The sequence below is a fragment of the Pezoporus wallicus genome, unplaced genomic scaffold (assembly GCF_028554395.1).
Source record: "Pezoporus wallicus isolate ANWC-B61680 ecotype Strahan unplaced genomic scaffold, APGP_CSIRO_Pwel_v1 scaffold_11491, whole genome shotgun sequence".
Taxonomy (NCBI): domain Eukaryota; kingdom Metazoa; phylum Chordata; class Aves; order Psittaciformes; family Psittacidae; genus Pezoporus; species Pezoporus wallicus.
In genome coordinates this window covers 1,080,639-1,096,498 of record NW_026642649.1, presented here as the reverse complement: position 1 = coordinate 1,096,498, position 15,860 = coordinate 1,080,639, and the positions used below count along the sequence as shown (strand labels likewise).

Sequence of the window (15,860 nt, the reverse complement as noted above, 5' to 3'; positions counted from 1 at the left end):
CATTTTATCCTCTCTTTTATTTTTTCCCACTTTACTATAATATAATTATCTGTATACAGGCAGCATAATGTCATGTTGTTACCAACATCTGCAGTGTTCTCTCACATTTCTCTGGGCTGTAGGGCTTGTTATCCATCTCTAGCTATTAATCTTCTGTTGAGTCTTGAAGCAGGCAGAAAGCAGCCAACTGTGCTGCGGCCACAGCCGTGCTGACCAAGAGGATGATAAAGGTTCCCTTTGCATGTGTGTGACAAATGTAATTCCCATTTGCATTCCTTAGGATAAATGTCACTTTCCTGAAGTGCAGCGTGGTTACTAAATTATAGGAGAGACAGACATAAAGATTTAGGATTAAATTCTGCCCTGTCTCCTCTGTCTCTCTCCAGATCTTTCCATCCACCTATATTGAGGTGTTCTGTTTCCATTTAGGCTTTCTCCACAGGAAGCTTTAGCTTTACCAAAGTGATGCACTGCGTCCTTCTGGTCGTATTTGAGGTCAGATTATCAGAACAGTTTAGGATTCAATTTTCCATGGCTGCCCTGGAAAACCTAGCCACTGGTTTAGATATTCAAATGGGAGCTGACCCAGTCGTAGAGTATTTCTAGCGAGGCATTATTAAACATGACCTGCTTCTCAAAACGCTGTCCTTCCAGGGCCGGGTGTCTGGATGCATTAGCTGGTACCTGAAGAAACTGGCTGTAGGAGAACCTCAGTTTTAAGTTCATTTAAGAGCTAGTCAGGTATCCTGACATGAAATTTCCTCATTTGCATGCAGTGAAACACTGTTCTGTCAGCTTTTCCCCCCGTTTCAAACTACCAGGATGCCTTCCAAAACCAGCCCCATTGAGGCAACTGCGAAGTCAAAAAGCTTGCTTACATGGGAGGATGAAAACTGATGCAGCAGGTCAAACCCTGGTCTCATTTACACCTATACAGAACATGGATCTGTTCTTTGCAGCGTGGGCAGTGCCTCAGTTCTGAATCTCGGGAACTTCTGGGTCTGATGCATTGCCAGTATGTAGTTGTCTAATCTCTGGTAGCAGTTTTGAAATAGCTTAGCTATGGTTCCCTGAGGAGGTTTGATTTAGTGTGATTGAGATCAGAAATCGAAGAAGAAAGAATTATCTTGGGGAAGAATGGAAATCTGTCATGTATAAATGCCATTTTCAGAGCTTTGGGATATGGTAGTTAAGTGTAAATACAGAATAAATGCTTCTTCTTTAAGCCCTTTAGTTATTCCTCAGTGGGAGACAGGGAGATATATGCAAATTATTTCCAAGCTGCCTAATCCTGCAGTAAATCAAGTAGTTAGAAATGACAATGAATTAAAGATTGAAGCTTTTGGTGGTTAGAGGCAATTTCGTTTTGATTTACAAAGACTTCTTGTAGGCTCAGGAGTGTGACTGAAATACTTTTCCTCTCTTTGAAGCCCTTACTTACCTGCCCACCGGTAACAAATGACATTCAGCAATAGAAATACAGTGCTGCTCTTTGTAATTTATGGTGTTAGTGATTTTCACATGATCACAGGTTTCTGCTGTGGAGAAGCTGGGTCTTAGTTTTTGAAGGTGGAACGGACACTTTGCATTCAGTTAACACATCATTTGGATGCACGTTTATATTGACAGATGCGTATCTTCTGTGATCGCGTGGTTATAACACGTAAGGATGAATACACACCTGTAATGTTAACACTGAAACGGCTGGAAGAGTGTAACACAGCCAGTCTGTGAGACTGTCTTTTCAGGTGAACCTCAGGAGTAACTTAGTAAAGCAGGTAAGAGTCATGTTGGTACAGACCAGCATGACCCAGTCTAAGCACTGACACTAAACACATGTGTAGGCAAAGCATGATGCCATTTACTTCTTTTTTTCATTCCACCTTATAATTGCAAAAGCGGTGGAGGAGGCCCTGTGCTCTCACTGTGTCATTTGTTGTCCATCAGGAAAGGTGATTCAGTATTTCATCATCTGTCCCAAAAGGACAAAGCCTCAGCCATCAATGTGGGTTTGAGCATATGTTATTGAAAAGAAACTGACTGAAAAAGCAGCACAGTAACCCGAGTGCAATCACACAGAAAAAAAAACCAACCAAAACCCACAGGGATGTGTTCTTGTAGTAAATCCTGTGTTTACTAGGAAAAAAGACGCCAGGGATGAGGCTAGGTGCTTGCACATACGCAGAAGGGGCTGAGAGGGACCAAGCAGGCAACAAGCTGGGAGCAGGCACTGACCCCACTCTGTGCGAGTCCCTGGGGTGCACCCCACACTCGAGTGCATCCACTCCCCATCTCTCCAGCAGGCTCAATAGGAAGGAGGGGAGGATGGCAGTTCCCTGTCCTACTAGTGATGCATCTGAGCTTTGCTCACTCCTGTCTGCCCCAGCTCCTCCAGCCTGGCTCTTTCTGGCTTGAAAGTGGCCACCTCAGGGACCAATACCACTGAAAGCAGTCCTGTCAAGGCTTGGGTTTTGTCAGCACCTTGATGAGACCTTCCCTCAAGTGCTTCTTCCAGACACAGGGTTTCACTAAATAAAGTGAGCAGCACGTACATGGTGTTGACTGCTCAAATAACCAAGAGCTACATGAGCACTTTCCGATGCAGCATCCCTCTAACATTCCTATCGTGCCTGTCTAATGAGGGTGGGTTAAAATGTCAAGGGTTTTTGAGAGGTTTTTTTACTACCTTGTTTCTTACTCTCGCAGTAGATGGTAATGAACTGACATGTTGCTTACTCATTGCGTTTATACGGTCCTGCAGGGACAAAAGAGTTGTTGCAGTTTAACTGCTTCTGCATAGTTTAGGAGGTCTTATGGGCGCACGAATACAAATGACTGTTCCTGCCTGGAAGCAAACAGACTTGGCTCTGTCGTTAAAGAGTAAGTTCATGTTGAAGATAATGCAGAACTACCTTTGCCCAAGTGGGAGAAGCCTGCTTCTGTGTGGTGAAATTTCTCCTGGAGCTACGTTACCTGTGATGCTGGTCTTTTCCACTGCCAGTGAATCGGAGCAAGGTCAGACCCATGATATCACACAGGGACATGCGAGGAGCCCTTTCTGCAGCCTCTGAGCACTGGTCCAGGATGGTGAGAGCAGCAATCCCTGGGTGAATGTGTGAGCAATGGTAAGGGGGCTGGTTTAGCCCCCTCACACACCCCTGGAGCTACCTCCCCCCACAAAACCTGGTCCTTCACTGGATCCCCAGGGCAGCTCCCGAACCTGGGTGTTTCTTCAGCAGCTCCCTCAGCCATGCACAGCTCTCATGCCAAGCCCTTTCAAAACAGCAGAGGGATTTTGCTTGGTGTTTGTGAGGTAGAGACATCACAGATAAGGCTCTCATACAACAGAGCATCATCTGATGTATATCTGTAAAGGCAACAATAGCCTAGGAAAGGGCCTGGGGGCAAAATGCCTAACATAGGCTGTAATGAAAACGTGTGTATAAATGTATATGAAGAAAAGCAGGTGAGGCAACCTCCAGTAAAAGCAGTAAAGTGACCTCCCTGTCCGTTCTTTCAGGTCAGTCGTTAAATGCATGGAAACTATGGATTTTGTCTGAATAAATCATTTCCCTGCATTTCACAGGGACAACCGCCAAGCATGGACTGCGCTGCAAGGCTTGTAAGATGAGCATCCACCACAAGTGTGCGGACAGCATTGGACAGCAGCGCTGCATGGGCAAGCTGGTAAGTGCAATGGGAAGCACTGCTGACCCTGTGTGCCTGACCTGGCTGGTGTTAGCTAGTGTGTGAACAGAACTGACACCAGGTCACTTCACTGAAGACAGAGAAGGAAAGGCAGGTTGGTCACCTTAGAATCCATTTGGGCAATTGCTGTTACTCATAGACCTGAACCATAATGAAACACAAATCTGGTCTGTTTGTGGATGTGAAAATGCAGTTCCATAATCCAGATTCAGCTAAATAACAGAATTAATTCCCTTGGTTTAAACTGTGCTGTGTGTAGTGTAAATCTCACAAGGAATGCTAGAAATCAGTGAAAATACTCCAACAGAGTTTCATGAAAAATCCTTCAAATTATGTTTTATTGTTTTTTCCACTGTTAGGGCTTGAAGAAAACCCCAAATTCATCTTAAAAAGAAAACCAAAGGCTATTTCACTGTGGGACATTGCAGAGTTTGAATCAATCTCTCGTTAGGAGAGGCTGGGAGGAGATTTCCTCCCGTATGGAGCCCTGCCTGGCTCACCTTCTGAGCAGCAAATTCTCATTATTGGCATAGGCAGGACATTGTGTGTGAGACAGTTCTAACCCAACTTGATGACTCTTATGGGAATGCAGTTCTTTTGACAAAAGGACTTGGAAAAATGGCCATTTAGAATATCAAAACTGAATAGACATATTCATGTTTCGCATGTTCTTATTTGCTGCAACCTGAAGGTACCCGAGACAAATATGAGCTAAACCCGAGCAGTTTCACTGTGTTAAATGATGAAAAAATAGGCTTCAGAAGGCAGGAAAAAGAGTATTCAGTAAAAGCTATTGTTGTTCATACACATGAGGCAAATCTTTATGCATTTAAACCATAACCATAGCCCTAGTGTGAAGCATTCTGATATAGGAAGTCAGTCTGTGAAGAGCTGGTGCCACTGCAAGTCCTGGACAAGTCAAATATAAAATCACATTACTTATTTGTGGTCATTAGTTTTCAGCAGCAGAAAAGTAGAGGGCAAATTTACATCAGGAAGCTGTCCAGCAAAGCTCCTGGGTTTTTCTGAGCTCACGTTATGTCTGAATCTATTTTGGGGGCAAACCATGGATCTGGAATTTATTACTCTAAGAGACCAAATTTATCAGCCTCCTCATTCCTTCTTAATCTGTACTGTGGCTCATTAGCAAAAGAATTAGTTGCCTATCATTTTTGATGTATACTGAGCATAGGATACAGTAGATGTGCACATCTCAATGAGGCTTTTCCACGTCTTACTGTGGCTGGAAGCTCTCGAGCCTGTGAAGATTACAAATCTGAGAGACCATTTGTGAGTCCCTATTACCTGGAAGGGTCTTTCCAATGCCTTAGATGTTAGCACCTTCATTTGGGGTCCTCGGCCTTTGCCTGAGGTATTTGCTAGCTGAGATAGTAAATAGAGAGGTAACAGGAAATGGTCAGCCTTCTAAGAAGTGTTTTATGAGTGGTATAGGGCACAGTTATTTGCCATATTGTGGCCTTTAATGGTACAGCTTGAGTTGTTACAGTGCATTTCTCTACAAAAGGGCACTGAGGGGATATCTGGTGACAACTTGGGAAGCTTTGTGTCCTTACAAGACAAAAAGGCAGTGGGAGCTGCAGTCAGTGGGCAGCAAACCTCAGAAAAATCCATAGAAAGGCTCTAAATTCCTTGGGTTTCACAGGTGGGCACACGAGGATTTGGCGTTAGGGCGGGGAAGGGTAGTCCTGTGTTTAGCAAATGCAAAACAATGCAGATTCACACTGCATAAAGAGAAAGGGAGAGGGGAACCTTCCCAGAACCTGTAATGATTCAGCACCTCTGCTGCAGCTGATCAGTGCTGCTTTTGTGTGAGATGAAAGAAAAAGGGGAGCTGAAAATGAGCCCCTCCTTCCACATAAGGAAGGGAAACTGGGGATGAATCTAATTAATCCCTGATCTCTAAACCCCGTGGTGAGACAACAACAGGAGGCACATTTCCAGCCGTTAACACAGGAGCTGAGGTTATTTCTACTGCCTGTATCATGGGAGCAGTGCACTTCACTTGTCTTTGCTTTCTCTCCCTCCAGCCAAAGGGATTTCGACGGTACTACAGCTCACCCCTACTCATTCATGAACAGTTTGGCTGCATCAAAGAAGTGATGCCTATTGGTAGGTTTCAATTGCTTTTCTGTTCAGTCTCCCTTGGGCAGTGCTCTGCAGCAGCAGCAGCAGGTTATTTACCCTCAGCAGCCTTCCAGCTCCTTTCGGTGGCTGGATGTCCTTCTGCCATCTCAGGAAAGGACCACTTCAAAGATAGCTGGAAGAGGAGAGGGTGTGTTTATTGTGCGCTTCACTCACCCCCCCCATACATGCAACCTTTTAGCAATCACCCTGCTTAGAATGATCACCAGCTGAGACCAAGGTTGGAACTTAAAAGGGAGGAAGCACTGGTGAAGGCCTGGGCTGGGAAGAACCAGATAAAAGACGGATCAGAACAGCAGAAGGCATTCAAATCACTGGTCTGGCTTTGGAGGGACATTGCTCAGGTCCTGCTTGATTCCCTCCACACTCCTTACTTTCCTCATGCTTTTCCCTTATTAACCATGTCTGCACACTGCCTGAGCATTGCAGAGACCAGATTTCACTCGCTCTGATACCAAACTCCTGGAAAGAAACCTTCTGAAATGGAGAAGTTGGGTCAATTCGAGGAAATAATTTCTCCCCCCAATTCCCTGGCCAGGCAGTACAAACCATGAAAGCCAAAACTAGGCGGCCAGCTTACAGTTAGGTCTCTGAGGACATTTGCTGTGTTGTTTTCAGCAGTTTGAAAACAGGGGGGGTTAAATTAAAGAATTAAATGGATTTCATCTCAGTTTTTTTCTAAAAAAAATATGTAATTCTTGTCAGAAACAATAGAAACGTTTTGAGCAAACTCTGGCTAAAAGTGAAGTGTGCTTTGCTCTCATCAAAGTTCCAAATCCCACGTGTTTTCTCAGTATACTGGCCAAAACTTACCTCCTTCTACACAGTACTACATATATAATGTATTGTACATGTCTGCTGCCTTGTACCACAAAGCAGGCTGAGGAGTGTTAAGTATAAGGAAAAGGATGTGAAGGGAATTTGCTTGTGCTAGCTGAAGATGTCCATTTCTCTACTGTGGCAAACGACTTTTAGAGGCAGCTATGAGGGACAGTGGCAATGAGAACTGAACAGACATATACCAGTGGGAGTGAGTGGTCTCCTTTCTAGTCACTCCTAGGCTGAGCTGAGCAACTTGGAGCACATTCCCAACAGCAGGTACCTACTCATGCCTGCCTCCAGACCTCATATGGCCCCACAGTGGGGATGTCAGCGTCTTTCAAGGAAGATCCAGGCCATCGTGTTTATCCACGTTAGCCAAGTAGGAGTGCTGAATGCAGATGGATAAAGGAGTTGGCCCACCCATACCACAAGGATGCTCAGGCACCACGCAGGGCTTTTCCCTTTAAGCATGCTGTTGAGAGCGATCCAAGAGGTCAGTGGTAGGTGGGAACAGGCAGCAAACATGGATTGGAGTCACTGGCACTTTGTCTTCCTTACCTCAGTGTAGGCAGCATCAGCGGTGATTAGAGAAGAGGGATGGCAGGTGAAGAGAAACAAGGCAATGGCCAGGACCCTAAGAACCTGTATGAGGGGAGGATGATTTTGATGGGAGAAGCAGGAAATCGCTAGCAAAAGCCAATTCCACCAAGTTATCTAACACTTTGTATCAGGATAATCTGTCAGCTCGTGTCTAAGCATACACCCCAGCATGCTGGTAGAGGCAGGTATTTCTCCAGGTGGTGCAGGAACATGATCAGAAGTATCTCCAAGGGGTTGATGCACATTTTGCTCCTTCTGTTGCAGCCTGCGGAAACAAGGTTGATCCTGTGTATGAAACTCTCCGCTTTGGGACCTCCTTAGCCCAGAAAACCAAAAAGGGCAGCTCTGGAAGTGGGTCTGATTCTCCAAACAGAAATTCTGTGAGTATCCCACGTCTTTGTTCCATTTTCTTTCTGGAGGAGCAGCAGATATTCACCCACAGGAGTTCATATCAGAGCTCACAAAACTTGTATTTCAAACTGTAAAACACTAATCTCATGCTGAGCTTCCAAAGTAAGACCAGGAAACACATTGCTTTTGCAAACTGAGGTTTGAAATGTCATTGAGATGACTCCTGAGAAAAAGGGGGAAATGCAAATTAAATGAAAAAAATTAAAATACATATTAAATGGAAAAAAAAAGAAAATACGAATTAAATGAATAATCTTATTTTGTCAGATTGGAAAAGGGAATTGTGTTCTTTTGATTTTGATTGTGTGAAAGTGGAACAGAGATATTTAACCGTCATGCTGGAGTACATGCCCACTGCCTGTGGTTGATGGTGGGCATTTACCCTTCATACAAGTGATGGCATTCATACATTTATCCTTCATACAAGTGATGGCAATGGGCTGGAGTCCTCAGAGCCTAAATTTAAAAGGCCAAAGCTCCACAATACTAAGCCACTGTGACAAGGTAGCAGACTGACACTTCCACTCCTCCTCAGTATAGGCTCAGCCTCAGAGACCTGGATTCCTCTCCAAAACCCAAACTCCAGGCAGGTGTACACAGCTTGTTCTGTCCAGACAGGGAGATTTTCGCCTTTGTGCTAATCTTTGTCATTCACTTTCTCCTATCATAAAAGGCCAGGCAGAAAACTGGAGAAGGAGAACAAGGGAAACAATAGTTCCCTTAGCCCTGCTTTTGCTAAATCCCTACTTAGCTCAACAGTAACAATAACCAATTTCTGCCTTACAGGAATGGTTATTTCAGCAGTGTTGGAATCCATGAGACCAGGAGCTCATTCATGGTGTTGAAAGACTGTTTGCTACCCTTTCATCTCTCATAAACAGGGACTTCAGCCTATATATGCTTGAGGCTCTTTTGTTTTTGCATCGACATCCTTCCCACTGGTCCCCCCACCAAAAAGAAGGCACAACAAAATCACCCCTGAATACACTGGAGGCTAACACTGGTTGTCATATCTAAAACTCAGACCCACATTATCTGACAATCTGTCCCACTCTCACCTCAGGATAAAAACCCCAGGCACAGAGACATAATGACACTTGGTCTCCAGGCCTCAGAGCAAACACTTATATGTTTGATTTGAAGCTGTACTATTATCTGTTCATGTTTGGTACAGCATCTCCCTGGCGCTTCAACGTATGCCCACTGAATTGTAACGTTAGGTGGTATAGGTGGCCACTAAACAGACATCCATTTGTGTCAGATGGGAAAGAAACCAGGCAAATTTAAACAAGAACTAAGTGAAATCTGCAAGGAAGTTATTAAACAACATGTCCTCTATCACCCCTTGTTTGTGCCTTAACAGAGGTTTTGTAATTCCCATTCTTCTTTAAAGCCCGAAGTAACACCACCACCTCTCGCCTTGTGGTTGCGTTTCTTTCAGTTATTTAATTTGCTTTGAAGAAAGGAGTTCTACAAATGTAATTATTGCTTCCTAAATCCACAAAGTGTTCTGTTAAATTATGAATGGCAACTCAAGCGTAGAAGTCACGACTGCTGCATCAGCTTGCCCTAGGGAGCTGATCACGTCTAGGTGGGGTGTGGGTGGAGGATGAGGAATGCAAGTTCATTATGGGGATTTCTCCAGGGTATTGAGGCTGAGAGAGAATATAACATGTGTCAGCATACAGAAAACAGGGAACATTAGAGAACTGAATAAACAGATATGTTAAACCATAGCTTGTGCCAGTGCAAGCTTGTGGATTGAGACAACCGGGGCAGACACAAGCCTGATCCAAGTGATGGATCTTTATAACTGTGATGTGTGACCCAGGAGCAGGCACTGAGCGGCGACCACAGCAGGGACATGACACAGAGCCCTTAGAGCAGAGGTAAAAATGCACCAGAGCATGTGAGCGAGCAGCACATGTGCAGTACCTAATAACACATAGGTACTAAGTTCTTTCCCCAGTGGTCCTCACTTCTGTGTTGCTTCACTCCTCTCCAAGCAGAAGCAGCTGTGTGAGGCTCACAGCAGTACAGAGGCTTTGCAGCATGCCTTGTCTCTACAGCCATAAAGCTTCCAGGACTGCAGTTCATGACTAGGCAGAGCAGAGAACTAGCCATGGTATTTTGAATATGAGTGAGCAGTGTGGATGCACCCACTGTGGTTTTTCAGCCCGGATTCTGCATTTTCCATAAAGGAAAGGGGCCATATGCTCCAGATTTACTACCTACTGCTTCCTTAAAACTGTGCTGCTGCAACCCACATTTATACAGAAAGTCACTCGAGGTGATGTAAACGTGATTCCAGTTCTCGTTAGCTTTTCGTAGCTCAGCTCCTCTCAAAAGCAGTTTTGTCCCGCTGTCATTTCTGTTAGAGCTCTTGAGTGTAAAATCGTTAACTGAGGTTACTTCAGGAGGTTTTGAATGAGGTGTGCACTGAAGAGACAGCCACTGAGCATCCCATATGCAGTAGTACCCAATAAAATATGAAGCTAATTATCAGCAATCATGTAATTATGAAGATAGTCTATGAAGAATGAGGAACATGCCATAGCAATGAGCTGGAAAATGGCTGGCACTTGCTGTTTCATCTAAGCCAGTTTCCCTTCTCCACACAGCAACTAGAATTCCCTAGGTAAGCTCTGCACTGTCTCCATGCTATTGCATATTGCACCCATTGCTACTGCAGTGCCTTCTCATCTGGGGTGACCCATTTGTGCAAGATGCAAGAGAAACATGACCTGCTCCAAAAGGCTGTGTCTAAAAGCAATGCAGAACAGAGCAGTAAAGTGGAAGTCTCTTAAAATAGCAGGGGAAGCAACATAACCACAGGATACCTAAGGCATAAACCTACTTTTAACCTCTTTGTTCATTGGTATCCTTGGGTGGAGAAGTAGCTGGGAATGTACTAGATATGGAAAATAAAATTGTCGCAGTACTTTCCAAACCAGCCTGGTTTTACTTAGTGTCAACACTGCTAAAACAAACCCCAAAACCCCATCAAAATCTCTAAAGGAACTCAGATCTTGAACAAAAGCAGTGGGTGTTCCTCACCTGGCTTCTCTTCCTATAAGAAGGCAAAAGTCTGTAAAGCAATGGACAGAGCCTTTGTGTACAGTACGATTGCAAAGTGTCATGGAAAACTGAAGTTACATCCTTGCATGTGTCTTGCAGTCCTGTTAACAAGAAACAAGCAAAGCTCAGGAGCACATCAGGGTTCAGTTTTTCAGATTGGAGAGAGCACCTGACTCAAGTTCAGCATTTGGGTTTTTTACTTTTAGCAAAGGTGTTCTACCCAAAAGATGTCACAGAAACTGCAGTTCCATAAGGTCGGATTCAGACAGCTGTTTGGAGCAGCTCCTGGTTCCTGTCAGGCTATAGATGGAGAAGCTGACTACTCAACTGAGGAATCCAGTGCCTTATGCAGAGTATACTTCTGAGGCTTGAGATTATATCACCCATGTTTTCCTACACTCTAGAACAATGGGTCCCTAACCATGATTGACATTAATGTGGTACAAATAAGAAATCATAGTAAGTCTAACACCACCACTTGGGTTTCATTTTTCCCTAACCATACCAACCAGATGACTTTAAAAAGCCCGTGAGGGCAGATATTTAAAGACTGACTTCACCAACTCCATCACACTCCAGCTCCTTCTTTCACAGCATGTTAACAGAACTAAAATCAATACATTACAGTTATTTTACTGAATAATGGATTCAGGGTTCGTAAATTAATAGTCACTGATTTCAATTAACATCCAGTCTGATGGTAGATAGCTATTTAGTATACCTGCAGGATCTACAAATCCCCCCAAGCTCCTTCTGTTTTATACAGAGAACCACATAATTTAACATAATCCTTTGTTCCCTGATTTTCATTTCACTTTATACTGCAGAAATCTTTTGTGCTCCAGGCTGCCAATTTGGTCTGGAGTTCTTTCTGGGCTCCCTGGGAAGTAGGTATTTGTTGTGCATCACCAGGTACAATGTTTTCTGTAATCCCATCAGGCTGACTTGCTCTGCTCTGATAACACCCAACTGCTGCCTTCCCCAAAGGCTCTTCTGTGGTCTTGGCTCACCCCATCTTGCTCTTCCTGTCCCTGCAGACAGCTGACCTGGCAGAAGTTCCTGAGGAAGGCGGTAGCTCTGCAGGCACCCTTGACATAAGCAGGAAGCGCAGCAACAGCGGTGAGTGCTGCCAGGCCAGGAGAGCATCTTCAGATGTACAGGCCTGTGTACAACCTATTTCAGATGGGGGTTTTATGGCATGTCCATATTTTAGCAGCGTTCTGGCTTTCAGACAGGGAGTTGAGTGGGGGGTGAAGTTGGTGCAAGAGTTTGGGGAATGCTTTTTGCCATTCAGATGAAATCCAAGCCACCATTTTCTTTAGTTTCTGTGTCCAGACCTGATACTGGCCAAGGTTCAGGTCCATTCCCTATCTCCCATACTTCAGGAACATGGCTGTAGACTAATCACTTAACATGCTGCAGTTCAGCATTGGCTAAGTGGAACAAAACCAAATCTTTTCCATATGTTGGACTTGTGTACGTGGCTTTGTATACCATAACCTCTTTGGGACAGGAGATGAATCATATAATATACATATGTCTGTGAAATATCGAACACAGTGAATCCTGATCATAATTGCAGCTCAGTACAAGTACAGTATGTGCTCAGTAATATTAATAGCCTAATTTCCTTGCCTGCTATGCAGTACCAGAGTAATGTTTTTACAGCATTGATGTGATGGGGTTTCAAGACCATCATACCCATAGAGAGCTTAGTAATGAAAACTTAGTCAATGAAATTGGTGTTTGTGGCACTGTTCTTGAATTCAGTGAGGGAAGAAATAAGTGCAGAAGGGTTTGGGACACTAAGCAAAGCTTCAGGTCCAGACCATCAGAGCAACTTCTCTGGCAGCACCTGGAGGCTGCTTTGCTAAATCTCAGGTGCTGCTAAAGAAGTTGATCTGATGGTTTAGCATGTATCTCATACGCTACCAAAATAAATCACTTTGAGCATCCTTTTCTTCTTCATAGCACCCCCAGTGCCCTTTACGTGCTGCTAGCAATACATGTAGGTAAAATGACAGCTCCAACTTGTCCATTCCCATTTTATGCTGTCTCCTTATTCCTTTTCTCCCCTCCTGGTCCTGTCACTGCTCACTGTGTTCAGTCATTTCCTCCCCCTCACTTTGTGCACACACCATCTACGTTACCTGCTTTGTCTCAGCAATACATGTAGGTTCTCTGTTTTGCAAGTGCGAGCTGACCTGACCTGGTTAAAGAATTCATTGTTTAATCCTGCCCACCCGAGATTAATTTGATCCTGCATTTCCAGATAACTTTTCATTTCCCTGTCAATCGGGAGCTCCATTTCTGACACCCAAAGAAACTTTCTTCTCTGAGCTCTGTATTCACCGAATGCACCGAGAGGCCTTTAAGGAACTTACTCATAGAGATCAGTTTAAAAACTCAGCATGTGTCAAACCTCCACACAACTTCCGCGGCACATTAGCGATTCCTTTGATCAGCGCTGCCTTTTCCACAATCCATCCTTCAGAGGCTCAGGGTATAAATTATGCATCAGCCGCTCCAAAAGTTTCCCCTCGGTAGGTTTTTCATGGAGTGCCTGCACTGTTTGCCCAAGCGGTGGGATGGCAAAAGCCTTCTCCCACTGGAAAAAATCCCTCCTTTTTCTTTGCCTTTTTTTTTGCTGGCTGCTGCTAGGGCAAGCAAACGTGCAAATAAATGGGGTTTTATTGTGCGGGGAAGTGGTCTACACACCCATATGGCATTTGGGAAGAGCCAGGGACCATGAGCTAAACAGAGATGAAACGCTTAAGGAAGTGCATTGAATATATTATTGCAGGGTGATTCACCACTCCGTTCTCCTCGGCTGTCCCCTGCTCCTTCAGCAGGCAGTGCCACTGCAGTGCTTTGGTGAACCAGCTCTATTCCGCTTCTTTCCCTTTTAATTAAAACAGGGCCTTCTGCAAATAAGATTTTTAGGCAAAGGTACTTTGGGGACTCTTTCCTGAAAGGGGAAGAATGGAAAAGACACAGCCTGCAGAAGGGTGAAAGAGCCCAGCACGTGTAGCCGTGGAATCACTCCTACAGACTGCTCGGACAACAACTTCAAAGGAAGGCTTTTTCAGTCAGAAACGAAGCAAGGCTTCCTAGTGTACAGCTCTAAGGTGGCATACCTGATTTCCAGCCCTTCAGCCTCCTCTAAGCCAGTTATGCTCCCTCCCTGCTGTGAATTGCCATCTGTAACAGAAGTCCCGCAAGCCAAAATGTGATTCAAGTGACACGTATGAATCTGTTATCAACAGGGATTTGAGCACTTTCCCCTCAAGTGAACTAAGGGATGTCTTCCCTACAAACCCAGGATATATTTCAGCTCCCTCTCTGCCTTCTGGGTCAGCTCCACAGCTTATGAGGCTGTACATTAGCCTCATAATGTACATAATGCATTAGCTTTCAGCTTTATATCCTGTCACCAAGCAGATATCACTCCAAACATGATGCCAAAGTGCTTCTACTTTGTCTGGCGAATGGCTTTCTGCAAGTCCAAAATGTTCTGGCTACCCAAATTCATGATTAACTGGGACTTTTTCTATTTGTCTCCTCAACTTCTCTTCCTCTGGACAAAAAAAAACAAAGAACAGTCACTTGAGTAGGACTTAAACACTGCCAGCTTGTCACAGCAGCATTTTACACCCCTTTCTACAGATGTCAGATATACTCATGCACCCCTATACTAGAAGATAAAAGGACATTCATTTTGTGTTGGTTTTCCCTCTGGTACTGGTGGCAGATTGACAGTTTGCAGGGTCAGGTCTCTCTATAGAAGGACTTGGTAGATACAGATTGAGGCCCCCAGGTCAGTGCGGTCAGACCACGTGGATGGACCCAGCGTGGGGCATTCTCAGGTTAATCGCTGCAGGTACCAGCTCACATGCTGTCTTCACATTGAGCTTTATGACTGCAATATTATTGCATTTTATCAGAGAATATGTGCTTGTGTGTGCTCATGGATACATGCTAGTTTGCACAAGTCTTGTGCATGCTGTCACTGCTGTTTTGGCTGTCTTTGTTACAAGAACACTGCTGTTTCAGTGTCTAAACACAACTCCCTATTCTCAAGAAACCTCACCATTTCACTCATAGAACTTCAGAGTTGTCATTTATAGTGATGCATTTGCAGGTGCTTTTGAACTGAAACACTGCTCATCCTAAACATGGAAATCCAGCATTCAGTGGGAGGATGAGGCTGATGGACTTCAACTAGTAATGCAGTTAGGGGACCTAGGTTCTGCTCCCAGAGCTGCACTTGTGTATATTCACTTGATGAAAATGGTTTATTTGTTAGGATTGGAAATTCTTCAGGACAGGTTATTTTGTGCTGTATGCCAGTGTATGTGGTTTTGGGGGGGGGGGGTGTAGAAGGGTTCAGAGGAGAGCACAAGGGATCAGAGAAATTAAGGGGGAAAGGAAACAGATTAACACAATGAAAGTGATGCTGCTGAGGTGAAGAGTCTTACACTACCCCTAACGTGTCGTGTCTTTTCTTTATTGCAGTGTTTACATACTCTGAAAACGGCACAGAACACTTTGGAGAAGAACCAAAAAGTATACATTCCCTGGTATGGGCATACGTGTTGTGAGAACGCAATGGGAATGGGAACGGGAAATATATATATATGTGTATATATAAAAAAATATATATAAAAAGTATATATATATTTATATACATGTACATATATATAAATAAAAGTCTTGGTTTTATAGATAGCTGAGGCCCTTGAGTAGGTTTGCTGGGGGTCTATTCTGGAGAAGCACTGGTATCTGACTGTCACGTTCCTACACCATTTCTGGGCCACTGGCCACAGTTGGAAGCAATCTACAGGACTGGATGGCTCTTTGGTTTACCTGTTAGGGACTCCTTTATGTTCTGGTTGTGACAAATTGATATTGTGAACATAAAGGATCCAGTGTGGAGGCCATGTCGTTAGGAACAGATCATAGATATGGTGTGGAAAATCATTTGGGGTTTGGTTTAGGTGCCTTTTTTTCCCCCTCCAGTGGAGAAAGTGAGGAGAGAGTGGAGCCAGGGGGAAGCCCAGCCCAAGCAGCTTTCTGTT

General features: G+C 44.3%; 1 protein-coding gene across 1 annotated transcript in view; it reads left to right on the top strand.

Annotated features, from left to right (window-relative positions):
- Positions 1 to 15,860, top strand: part of STAC (SH3 and cysteine rich domain) — a 62,807-nt gene that overhangs the window by 35,630 nt on the left and 11,317 nt on the right. The window contains exons 3-7 of the mRNA XM_057431473.1: positions 3,587 to 3,687; positions 5,757 to 5,838; positions 7,558 to 7,673; positions 11,820 to 11,901; positions 15,298 to 15,362. Of these exons, the coding sequence (XP_057287456.1) occupies positions 3,587 to 3,687; positions 5,757 to 5,838; positions 7,558 to 7,673; positions 11,820 to 11,901; positions 15,298 to 15,362 (446 nt within the window). The remainder of the gene's footprint in view (positions 1 to 3,586; positions 3,688 to 5,756; positions 5,839 to 7,557; positions 7,674 to 11,819; positions 11,902 to 15,297; positions 15,363 to 15,860) is intronic.